This window comes from Talpa europaea (genome assembly GCF_964194135.1).
Source record: "Talpa europaea genome assembly, chromosome: 11".
NCBI classification, from domain to species: domain Eukaryota; kingdom Metazoa; phylum Chordata; class Mammalia; order Eulipotyphla; family Talpidae; genus Talpa; species Talpa europaea.
Genome location: NC_140078.1, coordinates 22347983 through 22373294, shown reverse-complemented (window position 1 = coordinate 22373294; position 25312 = coordinate 22347983). Strand labels below are relative to the sequence as shown.

The 25312-nt window shown below is 54.8% G+C and overlaps 1 protein-coding gene across 2 annotated transcripts; it reads right to left on the bottom strand.

Moving 5' to 3' along the window:
• Positions 1-2423: 2423 nt before the first annotated feature.
• SRC (SRC proto-oncogene, non-receptor tyrosine kinase) lies at positions 2424-19805 on the bottom strand (the record flags this gene model as incomplete). Of its 2 annotated transcripts, XM_084246819.1 has the most annotated exons (12): positions 2424-2632; positions 2924-3055; positions 3237-3390; positions 4115-4191; positions 5668-5847; positions 7599-7754; positions 9043-9192; positions 11056-11159; positions 11300-11398; positions 17459-17476; positions 18380-18479; positions 19556-19805. In XM_084246819.1, the coding sequence occupies 12 exons, from the start codon at positions 19803-19805 to the stop codon at positions 2424-2426; spliced, it is 1629 nt and encodes a 542-aa protein (XP_084102945.1). The 2 variants fall into 2 exon arrangements, with proteins under 2 accessions (XP_084102945.1, XP_084102946.1); XM_084246820.1 differs by lacking the exon at positions 17459-17476.
• Between the last annotated feature and the right edge of the window lie 5507 nt (positions 19806-25312).

Sequence of the window (25312 nt, the reverse complement as noted above, 5' to 3'; positions counted from 1 at the left end):
TTGGACCTTTCTCTAGGGTGCCCTGGACTTTCCAGTCCAGGCCTGGAAAGAAATGTACCCCACCAGCCACCCTACACAGGCCTGACCGTCAAGGACTGAACCCCAGGGTGCTGATCCCACTACCCACCACAGGCATCTGAGTCCTGAACTGTTCACACCTGGGAGTCCTAGGTTTCCCTTGGTGCATTTCAGACACAGGAAAGCCTTCTGCCAAATGTGCTCACTCCCCAAACACAAGTGCAGAGGTGCACACACAGCTGCATTCCAAGTGGTGGCCAGATGGGATCTGGCTGGAGGCCTCCAGGCCATGCTTTCCAGACAAAGGTCTTTCTGACCAGTGTCTGTCCTCACATCCCACCCCTTCACGCTCCCACAATAAGCCACTGACCAAATTCTGAGGTCTGTTTGTGTTTAATCAGACAATATGCAAAGTATGTACAACCAATTCTGGATTCCCCCCACCCCCCTAAGCCTGGGCCATGGAATGCAGGACCACTAGGTCCTGCCCAGAGCCGGGGTTCCCCTAGGCCTCTGCATAGTCATCTGAAATCTACAAAACACTGTTTATTAAAAAAAAAAAGGGGGGGGGACAGTATTAGGACACCTTATACAAAGGGCCTTGGGCAAGTGGAGGGGGATTTGGGAGTACAGTGGGGTAAGCAAGCCCAGACTTGACTGGGACAGACAGACTTGGGTAATAAACATGTGTAAAAGGAAAAGTTGAAATTTCATAGGCAGGCACCACTTGGCCTCCCTCCCTGCTGGCAGGGCCTGGCTCTAGAACCCCTGGCAGCAGGAATGTTATTGCTATGATAGGGGGCTGTGGGTGAAATGTACAACGTGTCTGGGAGGCAGAGTAGGGGGCATTTTTACATGTTAAATATGGACACACATGGAGACACAATCTCTCACACACACACACACACAAACACAAAGGGGCCCTCGGCAAGATGCTCAGAAACTGTCAGTCTCCCCTTTACGATGGGCACACTGAGGCCCAGGGAGAAGCCACCACATACCCCAAAGTTGAACAGCAGAGCTAGGGTCAAAACAGCCTCCTGATGCCCCAAGCTGGGCTCACCAGGCGAAGCCAGGCCACAGGGTCTGCCCCAGGGAAGAGCAGCTGTGGAGACCATGGCCTCACTTGCAGCCAGACCAAGGGAGGCAGGGCCATGCGGTCAAACAGCGCCCTGGCACGCGTGTCCATGGCAGTGGACATCCTCGTCCTTTCTCCTCCCAACCTAGGTGCCCCTTTTCCTACTCTGGAGTTCAAGGGGTGCCCACCTGGGGAGGAGAACATTGAAATGGAACAGGACAAATTGCGGGAGGAGGACCTGGGGTTCCTTCCAGCTGCCAGGGTCAGGGCCCCCTAAAGACCTGGATCTTCTACTTCTGCTTGATTGCCTCCAGAGCCAAGGCGCTCACTCCTGTTCATGGATGACAATCTCCAAAGGTTGAAAACCACCCACATTCTGAATGAAGCCTGTCTCCGTACACCTGCACCCTTGCCCCTCATTCCTAGCCCAGCCCCACATCACCTTCCACTCTCTCCTGCCACAACAGCCCGGCCGAGTAGGCAGTGGCAATAGGACTCTGTCAGCTATCTCTAACCCGCCCTCAGGCCCCTTGTCTCTGGGCTGCCCAGTCCGTCCATGATGCCTCTGAGGGCAATCTTGTTGGTTCCTGAGGAAGACAGAGGGAGCACCGAGTTCCAATCCCACCTCAACCCTGAACTGTTCTGTGGCCTTGGGCAAGTCACATTCCCTCTCTGGGCTCGTTTCCCCATGACTAATATGGGAACAATAAATTGATGTCTAAAGGTCCCTCAAGTCTAAGAAGGGCAGTACTTGAGGGGGGTACCCACCCCAACCACCATCATCAACTTAGGCTAGGGCTCAGGCTGCCCAGCCTGGGAGCCGCAACAGAGGGGTCTGGACCCCGTGGCCTCCACCAACAGGTGTCTCAGAAATGGATGGCCAGGGGCAGAGTGGCAGGCAGGCCAAGAGCCAGAGGCCCAGCACTCCTCTTTGGAAAGGCTCTCTGGCCAGCTCTGCAGACAGACCTGGGGCAACGTGGAGTGGGAAGGAGCTGACGCGTGGAGTAGGCTGAGGCTGGGGAAGGTGCCCTCAGCTCCTGCCGTTCTTCCCAGTTCCTCCTGCCGGGAAGCACAAGCTCCAGGAGGGAATGCAGGGAGGAGGCTTGTGGCTGGAGCAGGAGCCGGGACGCAGTCACTGTGCTTGCCTTGGACCCCACCCTCATGGGCTGCCCCAGGCCCCAAGCCCTTCCATTGCCACAAAAGAGGGAGGGGCCTCGTCCCCCAGAGAGGATCAACGAGGGCAGGCAGAGAGAGGCAAGACCCCTATCGGGGGTCACCCAGCCCCAAATCCAAGCCAAGAAGCCAGTCTGGCCCCATCGCCTGCTCCCTATAGGTTCTCTCCGGGCTGGTACTGGGGTTCGGTAGACGTGAAGTAGTCCTCCAGGAAGGCCTGCAGGTATTCAAAGGTGGGCCTCTCCTCAGGCTCCTTCCGCCAGCACTGGCACATGAGGTCGTGCAAGGACTCGGGACACTCCGGCGGGCAGGGCATCCGGTAGCCCCGTTCCACCTGGTCCAGCACCTCACGATTCACCATCCCTGTGAGCAGAAGGAGGGGTGAGGAGATTAGCTCCAGGGAGGAAAGTGTGGTGGGGGAAGTTGATGGGGACAACACAGAGGCATCCCGCCGAGGACATGGTGGGTGTGCCTGCAGATGAGCTCCCTCCCCCAGGCTGGGAGCCCTAACCAGAGCAGACTCTAAGGTGAGATGTTCAACCCCTTTGTTGTACAGATGGGGATACTGAGGCCTGGGAAGGGGTCTGTCTTGCCCAAAGTCACCAAGACAGTGGGGTACAGGGATAAAAGATGGACTATAGGGAGCCCTCTTACCAGGGTAGGGCACCCGTCCCTTTGTGGTGAGCTCCGTCAGCAGGATCCCAAAGGACCACACGTCTGACTTGATGGTGAACCGGCCGTAGAGGGCAGCTTCTGGAGCTGTCCACTTGATGGGGAATTTGGCACCTACAGGAAAGAAAAGCGAAGCGATGCTCAGCAGAATGTCAGGGCTGCCAGGCGCCATTCTCAGGTCTAAGAAGGGCAGTACTTGAGGGGGGTACCCACCCCAACCACCATCATCAACTTATGCTTATAATACGTGTGACTCAGAAAAGAGGCCACACGGCACCCGCCGGCCCCTGCCCACCTTGCCGGGCTGTGTACTCGTTGTCTTCGATGAGCCGGGCCAGCCCAAAGTCAGCCACTTTGCACACCAGGTTCTCTCCAACCAGGATGTTGGCTGCACGGAGGTCCCGGTGCACGTAGTTCATTCGCTCCACATATGCCATGCCCGAGGCGATCTGTAGGCAGAGCCCAGACACCTGGCTCAAAGGCCACCCCACTTTCTCCCCAGGCCACTGGGCATGAGCCTAGGCATGTGTTTGTCCCCAGGGTGGAGAGCCAACCTAATACCCTGCGCTCCCCATTTCTTCAGGCAAGTGAAGTCAGCTTACAGTACGTACTATTGGCACAGAAAGTAGGCTGAGCTGGAGGAGGGAGCAAGGGACAAGGGAGAGGTACAAGGCCAAATACAGCCAGGGAAGTGGGGTAGCCCCCCAAAAAAGAGGCTCCAGATGGCCCACAGATACAGGTTAGTGTAAGGTCCTGTCTGCTGCCCAAATCCCAAGTCTCAGTTTTCTCATCCATCAAATGGAATAACAGTCATTCCAGTCTCTTGCTTGTGATAAGGATTAAATTAAAAAATGGTTGTTGAGCACTGCCTACAGCAAGTAAGCACCAATGTGTGTTTGTTGAGTGACTGAATGACCTTTATAGAAAAGAAAACTGAGGCCTAAAGTCCCACAGCAAGTCAGTTACTTAAGTAAAGACTCTTTTCTCTGCCAAAACTACCATTTACAGTGCTTATAAGAGGTCCCAATAATACATATGTCAAAATCAGTGACTGTGGGGGCAATCAAGGCAGGCTTCCTGGAGGGGGCACTCAAAAGAGTCCAGAACTGGCTGAGCCAAGTAGATCCTAGTGCTTGAGGGCCAAGGGTAAGGGAGGTGGGAGGGGCGACTCACCTGAGCAGCCATGTCCACCAGCTGAGGCAGCCGCAAGTACTTGCCCGTCTCCCCCTTGAGAAAATCCAGCAAACTCCCTGGGCAGAAAGAAAGCAGGTCTAACCTCAACCCTGCCTTCCTTGAGCCAGGGAACAGTGATTCCCAGTAGTTTGTGTCCACCTGGGCCAGCTAGCTTTGCTTTAACCAGCAGCACAGATTTTATGTAACCCCATCTCTGAATAAAGTCTCACTCAGCACTTTGCCACTCAAAAGGCAAGCAGAAAGACCTAATGTCCACCTCTGGGAGAATAAACCATGGTGCACCCTTATAACAGGTTATCACTCAGCAATGAAAAGGAAAAATTAAAAAAAAACAAGCTGCTGACATATGCGATAAAGAAAAACCTCAGATAGCAAAGATTACATACATAAAGTTCTAGAATAAACAAAGCCATGATGACAGAAAACACATCGGTGGTCACCTAGGTTTGGGGCTAGAGAATACTGTCTACTAAAGGAGCTTTCTGGAGTAATGGGGATATTTATAATTTGATTGTGGTAATGGAGTCACAGAGTAGCCATTTGTTAAACTCACTGAACTGGATATTTAAAAATGCGTGTATTTTTTCATAGGTAATTTATACCTCCAAAATGTGGAATTTTAGAAATTAATTTAAAAACTAAGTAAGGTCAAACCAGAAACTTGGCCTAGATATGGCTCAGCCTGGAGGGTTTGGGGGACTCTCTTTTAGTCCCAGAATGGTAACTAACTTTAGAAAACCAGCAAACTGGGGGAGATAAGATACACTGTGAGAAATCATTAAAATGAAACAAGACCCAGCTATTCCCTCTCTGGGTGTCTAGCCAAAGAATACGAAAACACTAATTTGAAGAAACAGATTCACCCCTAATTTAATAACGTAGCATTATTCCCAATAACTAACTATTCCCAATAACCCGTGCACTTAATGCCCGTGCACGGGTGAGTGGATAAAGAGGATAAAGATACGGCGTATGTAACACAATGGAATAATATTCAGCCATTGGCAAAATATGGGTGGACTTGGAGGATACACTATACCAAGTGATATAAGTCAGGTGGAGAAAGACAAACACTCGTTTTATGTAAACGATGAATGAATGAACGAAACACAAAAACAAATTCTTAAACTATAAGAATAAAATAAACTATAAGAATAAAATAGTGGTTCGCAGAAGGAGGGGGTTAGAGCATTGGGTAACAGGGGTCAACTGTATGATGACAGATGGACACTAGACTTTTGGTGGCAAGCATGGCATTGTATATAGAGATGCTGACATACGTCTGTAAACTCGAAACCTTCAAATGTTATAAACCAAGGTCACTTCAATGAAAAAGAATTTTTTTTTAAAGGTAACCTTTGGCTAACTTTCCACTGACATGAGAAATTGATTCTAGTTCATTTCACCATTAGAGATGAACATTCTAGTTCTGGGGCAAGAGAGGCAAGTTCCACCTGCCGTGTGAGTACCCCTGATTTGCAGAGAGCCCATGGAGGGGCTCCACATCTCTGTGCTGCTCACTCAGGCCTCACCCTTGCTCATGTACTCCGTGACGATGTAGATGGGTTCCTCAGACACCACCGCATACAGCTGCACCAGCTTCTCGTGCCTCAGTTTCTTCATGACCTGGGCCTCCTGCAGGAAGGCCTCTGGAGACATTGTGCCTGGCTTCAGGGTTTTGATGGCCACCCTGGTGGTGCCGTTCCAGGTGCCTGTGTAGGGAGAAGGGACACAGGCTGCCTCAGTGGAGTCTCCCTTCCCACAGGGACCTAGATCTGCTCTGCTGGATACCAATTTCAGCTTTGGCCTTCCTGCCATGTGACAAGCCCGGTCTAGGTCCAGGACCATTCTGAACCTCAGCATCCCCATCTATAAAACTGGCACAAAGATAGGATGCTCCTTATGGGGCTGTTACAGGGATTAAAGTACATGTTGAAGAAACTGTAGCTGTCGTTAGAACTTATTAGGTATATCCCCCAAGGCAGGGTGAGGTGGAACTGACCTCAGAACAAGTCCACCAGAATAAGAGGCTGTCAAGAGTCACACTCGTCAAAACTGAGGTGTCAAACTAAGAACGAAGGCATGGAGGTCAGACTAGCCGCACTTGGATGCTCACCGCTGCCTCCTGCCAGTGAGACATGAGCGAGTCAGCTGCCTTTAAGAGTCTGGGTTTCCTCGTCTGGAAAATGGGGGTACTATAGCGTCTGCATGTGGGGCTGTCTGAGGACGAAGAGATTTCAGCCTCTGGGCCCTACCTGCTATACGGGCTCAGTAAACAACAGCTACAGCTGTCATTTAACCATGATCTGTTTTTTAAGTGGTCAGGCCTTGGAGAAAGCTGTGTTCTAGATCAGCGTATGTAATCTGAGTTCTTATATGTAATCTTGAGCTATGGGGCCCATTCCTTCCAGTCTCTGAGCTTCCATCTGAGTGCTGGGCCTGAGCCCCACCTCTCAGCCCCTGACATTCCAGGGATCCCTACCTGGCACTTCATGAGTCCCCCTGGGCCAACAGGCCCAGGGAGGAAGAGAGCCCTCTCCCAGGGACATGACTGCACACCCAGCCAGGAATGAATTTCGCAGCCACCAAAACAGCATTTCCCCAAGTGTTGCGCATTTTGTGCCTATGCCTGGCAGCTGGGTCCTCGCTCCTTTCCCTAGCTCAGAGCCAACACCACCCCTCTCCTGACCTGGCCTGACCTCCAGCCTCCAGGCCTTTGTCCCTGAGTGCCTTCCACCCAGGAGCCCTCTCTGTTCTCCCCCATCATCTCTTCCTCTGAAGGGAGGAGAGTGAGGGCAGTGAATGCTGTGGTTCAGACAATCTTGACAACACAGTGACCCCCTGCTGAAGCCACAGACCCTGCGCCAGCCCAGCCCACCCAACCTCCAGGACGCTGCAGGTCAGCAGAGCTAGTTAGCAGATGGGCCTGGCTTTCATCGGGGCTGCATGGGGCTTGTGGTCAAGGGAAGTGTTGCCATTCCCCCAGTTAGACAGAAGATCATTAACAGGCCCAGGACATGCCAGACCCTGCCCTTCCCAGAACCCCCTCCTGAAGCTGGAGCTTCTCTCAAATCCCATAGTCAATCCTATCACCTTCAGCCCCATTTGGGGACTTTCCCAGTTGGGAAGATGGTGCCTCATTGTGAAGCCACTTGGCCCAGATCACACACACAGGTCGTTGGGGCGTTGCATGCCCAGCCCGACAGCTCTTTGCAGAAAGGTGCCATGGTCTGAGAGAAGGGGAGATCCCAACTCAGTGCCATCGACCACTGAGGGGGCTCCGTATCTAAAACACAGCCCAGTGTCCAGGGAAAGCAAATGAGGCTCATGGAGGTGAAGGGAAGGGGCGCTGGGGGCCCTAAGTTGCCTCACAAGATGGCCATCTGCCTGGTTTGCAGGTGGGACACCAAAGTTCCCCTGAGGGGCTCGTGGTCAATCTGAGGGGGCAGGGGCAAAGTCTTACCCATCCACACCTCTCCAAAGCAGCCCTGGCCCAGCTTGACCTCCAGCCGCAGCGACTCCCGGGGGATCTCCCAGGCATCCTTGGCCAGGCCCTGAGTCTGTGGCTTGGACGTGGGGCACACAGTGGTGAGGCGGTGGCACAGGCCGTCGGCATGCTCTGAAGAGACAGGGGTTGGAGTATAGTCTGGATGTCCAGTCCCAGAGAGTGTAGACCCACATGGTTTACACACAGGATTTGGGGGACATGGGACCACCAGGCCAGGTATCTACACTCTCCCCCCACCCAGGCCCACACTGCCTCATGCCTCTATCCACCGAGGCATTCATTCATTCTTCCGACTGTAAGGTGGGTAAGGAGGGATCCAGGCAGGTGCCAGGCACCCAGCAGGGGACAAATCCAGTGGAACCCAACCTCAGGAAGCTTACAGTACAGAAGGGACCCCAACTCCCCTCACCATCTCCCAGGATCACACGAGTGACGGAAGAGAGCTATGTGCATAGCAGGTGAGCTGGACAGGAGGCTTCGCTGAGCAAGTACCTGGGCGTGGGTCTGCAGGAGGCAGCATAGCTCACTAGGGGACAGTGCTCCAGGCAGAGGGCATAGCCTGGACAAGCATCCTGAGAGAGGAACGAGCTACTGGGCTGGAGAAGCCGAAAGGAGGCTGGGGGTAGGAGGTGTTGGAAAGGGAGTGGGGGGAAGGAGGCCAGCAGAGTTTAGACCACCCAGATCAAGGACACCGCATGAGGGTCTTTATCCCGAGACTGCCAAGTAACCCCTGGAGGGTTTTGATCTGGGGAAACAGGGTTCAAAATGAACCCCACAGTGATGGCCACAGGGATTGAGCACGGTGGCCGAGGACTGAGAAGGGGCGAGATCCTAGAGAAAGGCCCAGTGGACAGAGGAGGCGGCATGGGATGGGGCGCTGGCGTTCAGGACAGGCCACACCTGCACACAGAGGCAGGTGGCCATCCGGGCCACGCAGGCATCACAGAGACCAGACAGGCAGGTGTGCATGATGGCCCAGCCACACTCCCCAGCCCCTCACCCTCACCCCTCCCGCGCCCTCCTCCCTCTGCTGAGGCAGATGCAGCTGCCCCCTCCTCCTCTCCCAGTAACCGGTTCAGACCAGTCCTAGGGCTGCAGAGATAAATGGCACCAGCCTAAGCCCCTCTCCTCCCCTCAAGCCTCCTGGCAGCCCCCTCCTCACCAGCCAGCGCACAGGAGAAAGGAGGGTAAACAGGGAGAGAGAGGGAGGGAAGCAGGGGGGAAAAGGCACTGGAGAAAAGAGGAGGAGGAGAGGAGGGGAGAGGGAAGTGGGAGAAAGGGGAAGGGAAGAGGGAAGGAAGCAGGAGCAGAGTCTCCTCAGGACACCCGGGGCCCCTGCCCGCAGCAGCCTGCTCTCCGCTGGCCCCTGGCCGGGGCCGGGGCGCGCGCCAGGACTCACTGGAGTAGTAGGCCACCAGCTGCTGCAGACTGCTGAACTGGGTGCGGGAGGTGATGTAGAAGCCCCCGCTGTCGAGCTTGCGGATCTTGTAGTGCTTCACATTGAGACCCTTGGCGTTGTCGAAGTCGGACACTGAGAGGCAGTAGGCACCTACGGGCCAAGCCAGAGAGATGCTGCCGTCACTGTGCTGCACCACGCGCTGAGGGCCCTTCTCAGGGTCTCCCAACTCAGGAGGGAAGAAAGGACAGGGCTGCTGCCCCTGGTCCAAAGCAGAGCCAGGTCTGGTCCACTCTGTCTCTGGACCCTGCACCAAGGCAGGGCTGGCAGCAGAAAAGCATCTGACCTTCTGCCCTGGCCAGACTTGCAAAGTCCAGGTGTACATCCCAACTGAGTGATCTGGAAAGTCGCTTGACCCCTCTGGGTCTCAGTTTCCTGCCTTGTATATGGAGAAACTCTCAGGGCTGCTGGGAAGATTCAGTGAGACCACAAATAAGAAGGCCTGTCACATAGTAGGTGCTCAGTAAATGTTTGCTGGGAGCCTGTGAATGGCCTAACTGCTGCCCCTCTCGAGGTCTGCCCAGCGGTAAACTGTCGATGCTCTGCCCTTTGGAAGACCACCAGGTATAGGATGTCCGAGGCTGCGACCACAGACATGGGCAGGAGCCCACATGCTAGGTGTGGCCTGGAGGCTGCCAAGCCTAAAGTGGGCCCGCCGTTGCGGCCCCCTCCCTGCTTCCCTTGAGCCTAGAAAAACCTTGGCTAGAAGTTTCTTCCTGCCCAGGAGACCTGGCTAGGAGCCTCTGTGAACCCAAAAGATGCCTGGGAAGGCATCAGGGAACAGGCTGAGTGCCAGAGGTAGGGGCAGAGGCCCCAGGGGCCTGAGAACATTCTCCACCTCCTTGTGGGGCAATTCCTTGTGGGGCACAGGCAGCATGCTAGAAGCCCATCCCTCCCCTGGGCTGGTAAAGGTCTCCAATGTAGTGAAGAGGACCTGAGGCCCAGAGAGGAGACCAGCTAGCCTGGCATCACCTAGCAGGTCAAGCACACAGCTTGGCCTGCCATTGTGGCCCCCTCCCTACTTCCCTTGAGCCTAGAAAAACTTTTTGTCCTGGCTAGGAGCTTCTGTGAGCCCAAGAGATGCCTGGGATGGCATCAGGACCAGGCAGACTCCAACCCGTGCTGGATCTCTAAAGCCTGCACTGGGCCACCGTGACTGGCTGCAGGTGGCCCAGGCCATGTGTAAGCAGAGCCACAGGTCTGAGCCTGAAGCTAGACCCTAACCACTCATGCACACACACAGGCATGCCTGTGCCCCACAGCCACACGCTCACACAGGTACACATTCCCCAGGCCCCTGGGGAATGAAGACAAACCCACAATTCACTCCCATGAAGTAACGCAGACAATCCCACCCACTCCCCCACCACAGGCACACACATGCCTGGACCCACACATGGTGTGCACACGCTGTGTATAAATGCACACATCTGACATAGATGCTCTGCTTTCCCATCTCCTGCTGAGCCCCAGGCCCACAGGAAGTGGCCCAGCTCCGTTGCCATGGTGATGGGGCCTGCAACCACTTTCAGAGGGCTGGAGAGAAGCAGTGGGGGAAGGGACAGCAGAGTAAGGGGCCAGAACTGATGGGAGAAGGGCAAAGCCAGGTCCCAGCACCCAGCCCATACTTGGAGGCCCCTGGAGAAGGGAAAGGAGAGGGTCCCACCGTTAAGCACCTGCCTGGGGAACAAACCCAACCCTCAGATCGCCTAGCAACCTGTGCCCACTCCCCATCTGAGGAAACTGAGGCCAGAGAGGATATTTGTCATCTTTGGCTGCACCTCTAGCCACCCCAAATCATTCAGTATTCTGAAATGTACATTGATCCGACCATTTAATCTACCTGGCAAGCTCCTCCCACCTCACCCCATAAACCAAACACCTATTCGTCCTGCAACACCCAGCTCAAGCAACCCATAAAGTGCAGTTGCCACTGGCCAGCAGGAGCGCTTGTACCTTTTGTGGTCTCGCTTTCTCGAACTAGGAAGGTCCCTCTCGGATTCTCCGCATTGAGCAGTAACCGCTCTGACTCCCGTCTGGTAATCTTGCCAAAGTACCACCTGGGACAGGAGGGAAAAGGGAGTGTTGGGAGGCTCCACCTACCCATAGCCCTTCTCCCTGGGATGTGGTAGGCGCCCCTGGCAGCCAGCCCTCCCACTTCAACCCAGGAGATCAGAAGGAAACTGGAGATGATACTCACTCCTCAGCCTGGATGGAGTCCGAAGGTGCCACATAGTTGCTGGGGATGTAACCCGTCTGTCCTGTGCTGAGCGAGTGGGCCAGCCACCAGTCTCCCTCTCTGAGCAGGGGGAGAGGGAGGGAGCAAAGGAGAAGGCAGCTATCAGTGCAGGGCACCCGGTGCCTGCTGTCTTCATAGGTGCTATGCTGCCCCCCCACCCCCAGGCCAAGGGAGTGCAGGGAGCAGGGACACCAGCTTGGGCTCTTGCAGCCTGCTAGGCCCAGCTGGCCCGAAACCATTCCTCTCCCTAGCCCAGATGCCTCTTAGCTAAAGCTTATTCAGACAGGTTTTGTCCAGGACTGTGGCAGGGCCCCAATTCACAGGGGCTCTGTGATGGGACATGGTCCGCTTCCTTCGGATGGACTAAGTCACCTCAAGATGCAGACAGTTGCCTTGGGAGGGAGCTTATGTCTCTGGGGAGCAAGCAAGTTGTAGCAGGAGAGAAGATCCCTGCCTGAGATGAATGGCAAATCCACACCTTCAAAGCCTCCCCAAGCCCTGAGATTCGGAAGCGCAAACCTAGGAGCTGGTAAGAAGACCTATGTGGTGGAGGCGGGGTGGGGGGTGGGGGGGCTTGATGACAATCCAGACACCAACCCTGCAAACTAGAATGAGGCTTGCATTTGTCACAAATCACAGGTCACACCTAGAGGGCCCTCAGCTGAAAAATGCAGGTCTCCTGCGGCTTACCCATCTAGAGGGGAAACTGAGGCCAGAGGGGGCTGCGACTTGCCCAAAGTCACACAGTGAGTCATGTCAAAGGGGTCTGAGGTGAAGAGCCCCAATGCCCAGGGTACTTCTACACTAAGTGCCCCCTGAGGAGGAGGAGGAGGAGAGGGTCAGGGAGGAGGCGTCCCCCGCATGGTTTGGTCAGGTCCCCTGGGCCAGCGGGAGTGGGGAAGGGGTGGAAGTACCTTTGCAGCCATCTGAATGTGAACCAGGTCTGGCTGGAGCGGGGGTCCAGAGACACAGAGGAGGGAGGAGAAAGCGAGAGCCCAACAGGAAAGAAGAGGCAGAGATGGGGGTGGTGAGAGAGTGTGGCAGAAAGAGTGAGGGAGAGGACAGGAGAGCCAGGCGGTGCTGGGGACAGTGCTGGGGGATGGGGGACAAGGGGGGGCAGCCACAGAGCAACCAAAGGGGGCAGGGGGAGGGTCCGTGGGGGGTGAGGGGAGGCCAGTGTGAAGGGCTGCCTGGGAAATAGGGCCCAGTTCCCTCCCCTTCCCACTATGCAGATGGGAAGACTTAGGCCAGAGAAGCAAAGGCCTCTGCTCAAGGTCACACACCCAGGCTCCTGCCCCCAGATAAGAAGGAACCCTCCGGGCCTCCCCGGTAGCACAGCGGGTTGAGCACAGTGCTGTGAAGCTGTCCGCAGCCTCTGCAGTGTGAGTTCAATTCCCGGCTGGCCAGGGAGATACCCACATGGCACGGCAGACCTCTCCTGTTGTGCCTGCTGCTCCCCTCAGCAGTGTATTTCAGTCAGTCTGCCTGTTCTGCTCCCCACTCTGTCTCTGGTAAATCCTCTCACCCTCCAGTGCCTCTGCCCTGTACCCCAGCTCTTGCATAAAAAAAAAAATAAATCTTAAAAAAAAGAAGGAACCCCCCCCCCCGCCCTACTACGTGCCGGTGTGCTAGCTTGCTGAGCTGCTTGATTCCAGCCTGCCTTTGGGCCTCACTGCAACCCCAAGAAGATGCACAGTGGGCAGGATGTGCCCCTCCCCATCTCCAGGACCCAGAGAGAGAAAGGCCCTTGCTCACAGTCACACAGCCTGGACTTGAACCTGAATCCCTGGCTCCCAGTCTCCTGAGCTGCCCCTGACCCATATTCTAGAAGGAGAAGTTGAGGCTGGAAGCAGGCAGGGCTGGGGCTGCTCTCTGAGGACCTGTTAGAATTCAGGCAAACATCCAAACTGGGGACTTAGCTGCTGGGCCAAGCTGGAGTGAAACAAAGGGGCTACATGGGCTGACTTGGCTGTCTGAGGCTACAAGCACACTTGAGCAGGGCACAAGCACACATGGGGGTTTCTGCGGGACAGGGAGGGCACAGAGTAGGACCCCGCTGGGTGCAACCCTGCTCAGTGCTCTAAGAGGAAAGAGGCTTGGATGCCCAGGACCTCTATCTACCTCTCAGGGGAGACTATATTGTCTGTCCCCTGTGGCCCTCAAGGTCACCCTGTAAGGAAGGCAGGCAGGCCTCAGCTCCAGAGATGTTGAGGGACTAGCCCAAGGACACACAGCTCTCAGGCTAGAAGAGCCCAGCACTTTCTTGTAGAGTTGGAGAAACTGAGGAATAGAGCAGGGCAGGGACTTGCTCAAAGCTATAAATCAAGGAATCAAGTCACAGGGAACAACTGACATTATTCAGTCCAAAGCCTTCATTTCATCAATGGGGAAAAGATTGCACAGAGAGGGGCAGTGATTCACCCAAGTCACACAGCAAGTCAATGCAGAGCGAGGGCCTGAGCCCAGAAACAGCAGGCTCTCCTAGGCCCATGCAGTCTCTCCAGGCAGCTTAGAGACTCAGAGACCCTTGAGGAATCTAGGTAGGATAAGAAACAGGAGGCAGCAGGGCTGGGGACAGGAGACTGGCCTTACCCGAACTGGGCAGAGATCTGGGGCAGAGGCCACAAAATGAGACAGATTGACAAAGACAGTCTGCAAGCAGGGTGGCCTCTGGGGAGCACCCACCCACCCAAAGAGGAAGGCCAAAGAGAAGCATGTGCCCAGAGGCCAGCCAAGCAGGGTGGCTAACTCTGCTGACCTTACCCACACTTGCTACAGTGTCCAGCTTCCAGCTTTAGCCCACATGTGAGTTTGGGAATTTCAGATTTCAGGGTCCAGTTTGGGGGTTTTATTTCACAAGGAGAGGGATGGAGGTACACCGCAATCTTAATAAAGGATACAAAGTCCCACTTCACCTGGCGGCCAGCCTGAGAGGCGCTTGGGTGCCAGGTGGACCCCACTGGGCACCACCCTGCTCACCACTATGTGACCTTGGCCCTGCATGTCTCCTCATCTGCAGGATGGGGATGTTCATCCCTCCAAGGATGTAAAATACCAACACGGGGTCTGGCACGAAGTAGGGGCCCACAATGCTGCTATTATCTTGGCTTGGCTAAAAAATTAAATTAAATTAAAATCTGTTCCCCTGCATGCCCCTTCCCACTCCAGGATGTTTTTAAAAACCAAAACAGCCCAGTTGCAGTCTCCTCTAAGGACGTGCTGTGTGACCCTGGGCAAGCACCCTGTTCTCTCCAGGCCTTAGTTTCCTCATATGCACAAAGGAGATGTATTCACAGAATCTTCTTTGTAGGTAGTGTGTGAATCAGGCAGCATCCAGCCAGCTTTCAGGTAAGAGAATTACTGTGATTATCACTTGGGTTGCTGGGACTGGCCAGGGAAGCACTTTGGGGTTGCAGGCAAATGGGGCAAATGGGCACAGCTCAGACAGACAGGTTTACAAGCCCTAAGGCCTGGACACATGGTCAGTGCAGAGAGAGTCGGCACAATGAGGCCGGGGCAGGTTGTGTGAGGAAGACAGGAAGGTGTCCTGTGTCCTGCGGTGGGAGTAGAACTGGAGAGCCCAGAGCAAGGGGTGCAGAAATGCTCTTGCTTGGCAGTGCCTGCTGGAGAGCTCCCCCCAAAGCTGCTGGAATCTGGATGGGAGGAAGCAGCAGCTCAGGGAGCAACCCTCAAGCCGACCCAGAGGAGTCCCGACTCAGACACCAGGATGGGGGGCTCAGGGAACCAGACCTCAGACCCCAATGGACTTCCTCAGACCGCGGGCCATATAACATCCAGGACCAGAGGACCTGTGCCCTGAGGCATGATTGGGGGAGCAAGGTGTCAGGCCTGCAATTGGGAAGACCCCAACCCAACCCACCCTGGCCAAATCCCTACACATGGCCTCCTCCTTAAGTTCTCCACCTCCCCTGACACCCAGTTAGTCACAGGGTAGGCCCCAAGTCACACAGGGTAGGGGGCCATGGCGGGGATGGAGGACAGAACAATAATGAACCATAAAACAGTAACAGTAGCAGGACATGCAGATTACTCCCTGGGGAAATTTGTGACCTGAGCATCTCAAATTTGGTTGACTCATTTTCTACTAAGCTCCCTAGTTCCCACTACCCCTCCTCTTCCTCTAATCCCCCCCCCCCCACAATTCTCCCACCCCCCGACCTCAGGCAGCAACCTCAGGCGACAGGGCAGCATTGTGAAGTCAGGAAGGGCTCCAACCCACCCCCACCCTCCAATCAGAGAGCCTCACTGTCACCCTCCAGCTTCCCCTAGCCCAGCCTCCATCTCTTCCAGCCCTCCTGGCAGCCCCAGGCCTGGCCAAACAGGCCCCGGTTCATCCTGGAAGGCAGGAGGAAGGAAGGGAAGAGATTGGACAAAAGGAAGGAGTGAGGCTCCAGTTTTCAGAGCCTTTCCTACCACCACACCTTTGCTCAGGCTGTGACTCCAACCTTTCCCCATCATTGCTGCTGAGGTTCCCCCAACCAAAGTTCAAAGCCACCAACCTGCCGCACCCTCCCCTGCATGGGCTGCTCCCTCCTCCTGGCTCCTCTGCACCTCCACGGAGCCCCTCCTACAGGGCCCTGAGTCCCACAGGGCCTGCCTACCTCTCCCAGGCCTGCCACCACTAGCTGTGTGACCTTGAGCAAATTATTTCACCCCTCTCAGCCTTGGTTTCCTCATCTGTAAAATGGAGCAAGGAAGAATTTCCAGTTCCCAGGACTGTGGTGAAACATAAATTAAACAGTACAATTTAAAGTGCTCACTCAGCACAAGGGCGCCCAACCCATGCAGTGCACAATAAATGTGGCTATTCCATTCCCGTTCCTTCCTCTTGTTCCTCCACACCAGCAGGGGACTCACTAGGGTGTTCAGCAACAGGTGATATGGGGACCTGGGAACGTGGCCTATCTGAGAGCAGCCCTCAAGGAGCTCCCAGTTTGGGGGAGGCAGACACAAACAGCTGGAACCACAGAGAACTTTGGGAGCACTAGGATTCAGACATGTCAGATGCAGCTGGCTGAAGGCTGGGGAGGCCTCCTCCCAGAGGGAGAGCAGCCAGAGGAAGGGAGAGAGCGGCTGCCCAAGTTCCCATCCTGGCTTTGCTGTTTGGTGGCTGTGTGATCGGGCAAGGGCCTTCACATCTCTGAGCCTCAGTTTCCTCATTTTCAGAATGGAGACAGCCCTTCCCCTATCACTATAGCCCTGGAAGGTCTGCCTCCAGGAGCAAAGACAAGGACACTGGCACTGCACTTGGGACCTCTTTTCTCTTTGGTCTCATAGAGAAGGCTGTCCTGAGCTGGATCTTGAGGAATGAATAGGAGTTTGCCAGGCACAGACGGGAGACAGGGGACTTCAGGCAGAGGGAGCAGCATGCTCAGGAGCGGGGACACATGAACATGCTCAGAGAGGGTGGAAATGTCCAACCTCCTTAGCCAGGCCTTTGAGGAAGCTCAGGGATCAATTCCACCCTACGTTCTAGAACCCTTTCCAGAGCCCTGAAGACATCCAGCCCCCTCCTAACCATACCCTCCCTCAAACTGCCCCTCTACAAAGGGTTGCCTTCCACCACGTCCACTTGTTGACTTCACTGTTCTTCCTTCAAGAACCTGCTTGAACTTCCCTGTCCCTGCAGTCACCACCAGAGGGGGCCACACAGCCAAATGGCAGAGCTGGCCCTGACCCCAACCTCTTGCCAGCCTGTTGGCCTGAGCTAGGCCTGGCTCCCAGCCACACGCTGGCTCCCAGAGGACATGGACGAGGACTCTACCAGGCCTCATGGGGCCCAGCAACAGACCGGCATGCAGCTGGCACTCAGTGTGGGCCGATGGGTCAGAAGGGAGGGGGAATTCACAGAAAGGTGGATGAGGACGACGTGTGATGGGGGGTGACGGGTGATGGGAAGACCCTCCCAGTCTCAGTCTGGGGTCACAGTCAAACTGTTTGGGAGTGGGAGGACATAAGCCGGGGAAGCTGGTGGGGCTGCAGCCAAGGGAGCCGGAGACCACAGGCAGGGACACAGCTGGAAGCACATGCAGCCCACAGCCCCAGACCCACCCACCCAGCACACCCACCCAGCCCAGCGCCCATAAAGTGTGTACACACCTGACATCCACCTTCCTCCTAATGGCCAGCAAGAGAAGCAGAGAGAGGAAGAAGCTGAGAGAGAGCTAAAGGGAGCAAGCATGGGCCAGGGAGAGGGAGAAGGGTCCCCACAGTTGGGGGGGAGGGTTGGGGAGGGGAGCACACTGCCAAGGTCAGGAATCCAGCAGGCTGTGCCCTGCCCTCTGTGGGGCAGGAATGAGGGCCACCCACTTTCACTGGGAAGCCTCCCACAGCCCCCACCTACCTCCGGGTGTATAGCCCCAAACCTGTACCCCCAGCCACAATAGACGTAGCACCAGTGCACTCTTGGCAGGGAAAGGAGTAGAGAAGAAAGCAGAGGAGGGGAAGGACCCCCACCCCATGGCTAGAGCCCCACCCACCCCTCACTGGCTCATTCCATCCAGTTTCCTTCCCTCCCATAGGTTAGCTTGGCTCACCCCAACACCGTGTATATAAATGTCCTCCACACCAAGTCCCCAAGATGGGTCCCCCAACACTCAATGTGGAGTCTGCCCCTACACTTGGAGCTCTGCCCTAACCAGCTGCTCCAGGCCCTCCAGCCAAGGTCACTAATGAGGGCACCTCTGTGGGTACAATCTCTGGCTCCAGGCTCTGCTTTTTTGCCTGGGCCCAGTCCTGCCCTGACCATATGCTCCTTGTGGGATCTGGGGTATGGTGCTCTGTTGACCAGTTACTGAACCCTAACCCCTGTCACAGGAGCCCTTCCGGAGTCCAGACACCACTCCCAGACCGCATCACTCCCATGAGCCCAGGCCAGTTCCCTGCCCTCAGTCTGCCAGACACTCAGCTTAGCCTGCTGCCCATCTCTGGTTGGGAGGCTCAGAAGTGGCTCTGACCCAAGCCCAGGCTCAGGGGCCAAGGTGCCAAGGGACAATGGGGAGGAGGTGCAGGGGCACTCACGTGTTGTTGACAATCTGGAGCCGCTCCCCTTTCTTGAAGGACAGGTCAGTCTCTGTCCTCGACTCATAGTCATAGAGGGCCACAAAGGTGGTCACTCCACCTGCAGAGAGAGATGGGGCCATCAGAACAGCAGGAGCCAGGGCAGTCAGGGAGAGGGTTACCAGGCCGTCCCTGCCCCAAGAGCAGCTCACAAACTCCCGGTTTCACTTGGGTGTCTATGTCTGAGGTGTCCGCGAGTGTCCCTGTGCCCGTGTGTCCTCACTGCCTGCCCATCATCCATCATTTGAGAGCCCGTGTGTATTGGGTGATGGTGTTTCTAGCCGCGCATGTGTCCGTGTCCTGTATTGTTTTTGCAGGGTTCTGGCTGCATGTGTATGGCTTCATCTGGGAGCATGAGTTGTCTGTGTACATCGGCACTGGGGGCGTGCCTGTGCCCTGGGAGTGCACGTCCATGTGTCCCGGGGGTGGAGTATGTCTCTTAGTGTGTGGTGTGTGTGTGTCTGTGACAGCATCTCCAGTCCAGCATGTGTATGTGTCTTAGGTGGGCGAATCTGAGTTGCTGACTGCGTGTATGACTCTGTAGGAATGTGCCTGCCTGCTGTCTTATCTCACAGTCTCCAGGACCAAATCTGCAGCTCTCCAAGCATTCCATGCCCGTGGGTGCCATGCCCCTAAAGTGCCAGCAGAGGGCGCAGGGGCACATCTCCTCATGGGCCTGGCTCTGAAGATCGCTCCCTTCTCCCTCCTAATCAGCCTCCTACCACCGGCCAGCAGCCACCTGTCCTGATCCATTTCTAAGCTGACCAGAGCAAAGAACAAAACCTGCACCATGAGGCATGAGTTTCAGACCTGATCTGAGACCCTCAGACCCTGACTTAAAGGTCCCCTCTCTCTCGGCCTCATTTCCACATATCTCTAGACCCTTTTATACACTGTGTCTGATTAGGCCCAAAAGGCAATGGAGTCTGCCCCATGCATTCCAGTTTATAACCTTCCCCACCCACAGCCTCCAGGAAACCCTCAATAAGTAACCCAGAGAATTCTTCCCCTTTAGCGAAAGAAACAGCAACCCAGAGAGGGGGCATCTCTGTCCCAGAGTGCACAGCCTGGCAGAGCAGCCTGTGCCTGGCCAGAAGGGCAATAGTGTCCCACACCCACATTCCCAGGCCCACTGACCAGCCAGAGGTCCTGTCCTCTGTGGGGAGGTGACTGTGTCCGAGGAGTTGAAGCCTCCGAAGAGCTTGGGCTCAGCAGCCGCAGGGGAGAAGGCTGTGCTGGGGCCGCGGTGGCCATCGGCAGAGGCCGGCTTGCTGGGGGTCTGTGAGGTGGGAAAGGCACCCCCGCCACCTCCATGGGCATTCTCGGCAGGCTCCAGGCTGCGGCGCCGCTGGCTGGCATCCTTGGGCTTGCTCTTGTTGCTGCCCATGGTCCTGCTGGAGATGAGAGAGGATCCAGGATGAAGACTCGTGTCAGGAAGGGCTGCCCGGGTCCCTTAAGCAGCTGCCCCCACCCACCCATTCCACAGATGGGGAAACAGAACCAAAGAAGGGTACTAGTGTCCTTGGGTGAGTTTGCCTCTTGAAGCCTCAGTGAGGCTTCAGTGAGGCTTCATGTGTGAAATGGGAGTAATGATGGCACCGATAAAGGGTTTCCTTGGTACAAGACCAACCACAGAAGAAACACCTCATAATCAGAAGCCCTCATTTCTCCCCCTGAGTCACTGTTTCTGACCCTGGTCAAAAACAGTATGTGAGTCATGGCCCTGGCATGTGGCACATAGGAGAGGGCTATGGAAGGTTTGTTGAGTGAATAATACAAGACTGAATGAAATTATGTAACACCAGGAAACGACTAAAAGTTACAACAGAGGTGGCTTAAAAAGGGAGATGGCTGGGCGTTCATGCCAGCAATAGCCTTTGCACATGCTGTTCCCTGTATCTGGAAGGTTCTGCCCTGATCACTTCACCAGGGTAACCCACACAACCTTCAGTTCTCAGTTCAAAAGCCACCTCCTCCAGGAGCATTCCAAATCCTCTCTCACTGGTTTTTCCCTGATTTTTGTGCCTCTCCTTAATAATAGGTTTTGATTGTCCTTAATCCAGTTTTGATTTTTTTAATTTCATGAGATCATATGATTGTCATCAGTCTTTGTCTTGTTCACTGCTCTCCTCCCACAGTCTAGCACAGGTCATGGTGCACAGTAGCTGCTCAATTAACAGCTGAATGAATGAGTGAATGTGTGACTCTTCAAGAGTCAAGAGACTTCTAAGCCAGAACGTGGGAGGTGTAGAAAGTGGGAAACACAGAGAAGACCAAGTCGAAACTCTCTAATGAGGCTTTGCCCCTCTTTTGACATCCTTTTCCCCATCCTCGGGTCCTGGCTGGCCCCAGCTCCACCAACTCTGTCCAGGGTCTCCCCAGCCATCATGGCCACCCCTCATGTGTCAGCATCTCACCTGATGGAAGGCAGGTGCTGTCCCAGAGCACCTGGGAAGCAGCCTGGAGTCTCAGCACAAACACCAGTGCAGTCAGGGGGTTTGGACTAGAGGTCCTGCTCCACCTCACCCCTCTGTGTGACGCCAGGCAAGTCACTTCCTCTCTCTGGGCCTCAGCATCTTCATCTGCAAAGCAGGGATAAAGCAGACTTCTCAGGCTGTTGTGAAAACATGATTAAAGAGAGAACCCACAACAGCTCAGCCTCTTGCTCTGGCTCCGGCAGGCCAAATGCTAAGATCTTCCCAGACCTGAACTATCCTTCAGCCCTCCCAAAGTCCAAGTGAGGCCAGCTAAGGGTGGGCTCTGAAATCAGACTCCCCAAATTCAGATCCTGGTTTGGCCCCCCAATCAACTCTGTGACCTCAGGCAGGTGACTTCTCTGCATTTTCTTTGGGATAATGGAATGTGACTGGGAGCAGCAGGTTACTCTGTCACGTCAGCTGTCAGCTATCGCTGATTCTGTGTGATTCGGTACAAACCGGTAAGGCTAGTTCCAGTTACTCTCCAGGAGATGCTGAGGCCCTCGAATCAATCCAGAATTTCCTATGGAACCTGAGGATGGGGGAAAATCCCCTTGACTGCTTGGGACCTAGGGTAAGACTGCCTGCCCTGAGCATGAAGTCTACTCTGCAACTCCCCTCCCTGTGTGAACCTCAGCCAGTACCTGCACCCTCTGGGCCTCAGGATGCCCAGCTGCAAATACAGGGATGGCCTGTGTGCTCTTGGACCTTCCAGCTCAGAGAATGTGGGATTGTGAGGCCCTGGGGAGATCTGCTCAATGGCCAAGGGATCGCCAGGGCCTCCTGCGGGAGAGGGCAACAGACCTAGGGACAGAAATGCCAATTTCTATGGCAATCGATCCACTGAGGTCACAGTGCCATCTCCACTCATATAGTGGGTGTCCCAACAGACCTGCTGACCTGCTTCCCCACAGCCCCAAGCTTGATGGTAGCTTAGGCCCAGCCACTGCACCCCACAACTCCCCCTTGATCCCTGATACTGCATCACAGCACTGATTGTGCAGCAGGCACTCGCTAGTCGTTTCATGGGGACACAGACATGAACTGGCCAGGTGCCGCCTCAGAGGGGGCGTGCTCTAGCAGGGCACTTATTTGAACTTTGAGAGGAAATAAAAAAGTATAAAAATATATTTACATTTTTAAATGAACAACTTTCTAAAAATGAACTAAATGTTGACGAGTGAGACCCCAATCACTAGAGGTAATCAAGAACAGAAGAAAAGGTACTTGGCTAATGTGCCATGAAGGACCTTGATGGTCCTTCCAGCACCAAGAAGATGCACGTGGCCTCTTGGGAGGGAGGAAGCAAACATAGGTCCTGAGCCTAAGCTCTTGCATTAACCAAGAAAAAGCATAAAAGAGCTTCAGGATTAACATGGCATGGGCTTCCAAGTGTTGGCTTGGGAGGGACTTTTTTTCTGTTTTAGTTTGTTTTGGTCTCTATGGTTGATTCTGATTAAACAAGTAACACGTGTTTGTAGAGAGGCGGGCGAGTCAAGGTAAACAGCCAGAGTGCAGAAGCAGACAACCTGAGTTTGAATTCTAGCCCTACCATCATGGCGGGGGACCCTGGGCTTCAGTTTCCTTCTCTGTCACTTGAGGGTAACTACAGCACCCACATCATAGGGCTGCTGGGAAAACCAGTGGGGAGTGCAGGAAACATGCTTAGGACGGTGGGCATCGTGGTGCATTTCCTCCCAGCATGCTTTGGACATGGGACTATAAACTGGGGCCTACCTAGCTCCCCTGCCTGTAGCTCCCTGAAGGCAAGACTGGGTCACAGCCCTCTCCACATCTCATGTGATCAGACAGGCCGGGCCCACACTAGCTCTTCTGGAAATATTTCAGATGAGCACAAGCGTGACCAGCTCCCAGTTCTGTTCCTGCAACACCACATGGAAGAGACCAAGTGTCATTCTGCAACAGTCAATGCCTCCTGGAGCCTGGACCATGTACTGGATTCTTCTCAAAGCTCTGCAAATATTGACTCATCTAGTCCTCCTGATAATCTTGAAGATAAACCCTAACAGTGTCCCTGTTTTACCCATGAGGAGACTGAGGCACCGAGAACAGGCTTAGGTCACGTAGCAAGCGTGAGAATGAAAAGAAGGGGTGACAGTGAGTCACACCTGGCAGGAAGGAATCAGGGGGTGCTCACGGCGTCCAGTGAGAGAATGCATGGGCCCCACCTCCTACTCATGGGCTCACTCTCTGATATGGAAAGCCAGATGCTCGGGCCAGATGGGGTGTGAGAGGAGAAGGCAGCCCAGTCTCGCTCCTAGAGAAAGCCAAGGTTTTAGGCTTCGACAAAGCAGAGGGCTCTTGAGGAAGGATGGTCACATTCGGGGTGGGGTCTTGTTCCTGTGGGGTTGCTTGAGGCTATGTGAATGCTGGAGAGACTGTCCAGCCTCCATCTCCTTCCTGGAGATAGGGCCCTGGCTCGGCCTCCGGGTTCTGGGGCCCAAACCTCCAGTCACCATGAGCTGTCCATTTGAGAAGGGCCAAGACCCACATCTCTTCCGCCACTCGCACACTCCGAGGTAGAAATAGATCCTTGGAGTCAAAGAGGAAGTGGTGGGGGCTCCATAGTGGGGGTGCCTGAGGTTCCCAGAGGCAGCTGGCCCCTTTGCTCTGGGAAGCTGCTCCCAACCACAGGCTCCCAGAGGCCCTGTGCCACCACTACTGTTACTGCTTGAGAATGCCTAAGGGGGCCCTGCAGCACATGCCCCTTAGCACCACCCATACATCATGCTCAAAAGGCCCCAAACTGACTTAGTGTCTCACCAAGTCTGACTCTCCACACCCCACCCAAGTGGCTGTCTCAAGGCCAGTTCACCCACCCCCAAATGTTTCTCAAATGCACTGCCCCCTGGGCCTCCCTGGTGGCACTAAAGGGGTTAAACACTGCACTATGAACCTGCAGCCTCTGCAGCATGAGTTCAATCCCTGCCAGCCAGGGAGCAATCCACATGGCGCAGCAGACCTCTCCTGTCTCACCTGCTGCTCCCCTCAGCAGTGTGTTTCAGTCAGTCTGCCTGTTCTGTTCCCCACTCTGTCTCTGGTGAATCCTCTCACCCCCCACATCTCTGGCCTGTGCCCCAGATCTTGTATGCATAAATCAATAAATCTTTTAAAAAAATGCACTGTCCCCCACTTTCAGACCCAGCCCATCCTCTGGGCCAGCCATGCAACCTCCTCCAGCAGCCAGAGGCATCACTGTGAACCACACAGACAACTGTGTCTCCCTGCTCAACACTCTCCATGAAAACCAGAAACAACCAAAGTGTCCATCAGAGGGGACTGGACAGCTGAGGAGGACCCGTGCGGCAAGCGGGCAGCTGTGCAGCTGCTTAATGGAATGAGAGTCCAGTGGGGGCCACAAAGATGCTCACAAGCCACAGTTAAGTGGAAAGAAAAAGGCGGCCGTGTAGAATGTCCTCTGGGCCTCTGGGAGTCTCTGGAAATGGAGGTAATGACGTTCCCCATGTCGGGGTGGGTGGGAGAGTAAATGAGACCAAGCAGCCACTGGCTCAGTGTTCTGCCTGGCACAGGGTGCTGGCGAATGGCGACTCCAGTGGAGGTGATTACACTAGCCACGGGCATGCGTGCATGTGAGTGTGTGTGTCTATGTGTGCATAGACATGTGCCCTAGTGAGCTGTACTGGTTTAAAGCTCTGGCAGAATTCCAATTCTTCAGCATGTTTCACCCAAAAAGGAAAATCCATTCTCTATACACTGTATCATTTCACAAATAGACCACACTAGCGGAAGACACCACACCCTCTCTCATCTCCTAGCCTTGGCATAGGCTGTGCCCCAGTGCAGAAATGCTCACGACATCCAGAAGAGACTAGAATGGACTGCTATCCCATCTGACACACCTGCTCCCTCTTTCCTGACTCTGAAGAACATCACCTGTACCTCTTCGCATGGTGAAGGGAAGGGCTGGCTCTTAGGAGTTGAGAGTGAGGGCCACAGTCAAGCCTGGGTTCAAATTCAGGCTCCACTACCTACTGGCTAATTCTTCTTAGGCTAGTCATTTCACTTCAGTTTCTTTGTCTTTAAAATGGGTATAATAATAACCTAACATTTGAGAGTTAAGTGAGAGAGTCCACGTGCCTGACACAGAGTAAGTGCACTATAAACCACACAACGTATTTGCTGCTGCTATTATCACTGCAAGGGGTAAGAGGAGCTATGCAAGGGGTGGCTGCAGTGAGGCGGCAGGGCCTTGAATGCTGAGCACAGAGTTGAGCACTTTACATGCAGCTGATATTCAACTGTTCTGACAGCACAGTGAAATCGGAACTATAACTGCACCCATTTTGCAGGAGGGACCAAGGTTCAGAGAAGCCAGAACCTTGCCTGGAGCCACACAGCTAGTGAATGCAGCAGAGCTGGGATGTTGGTAGTTCAA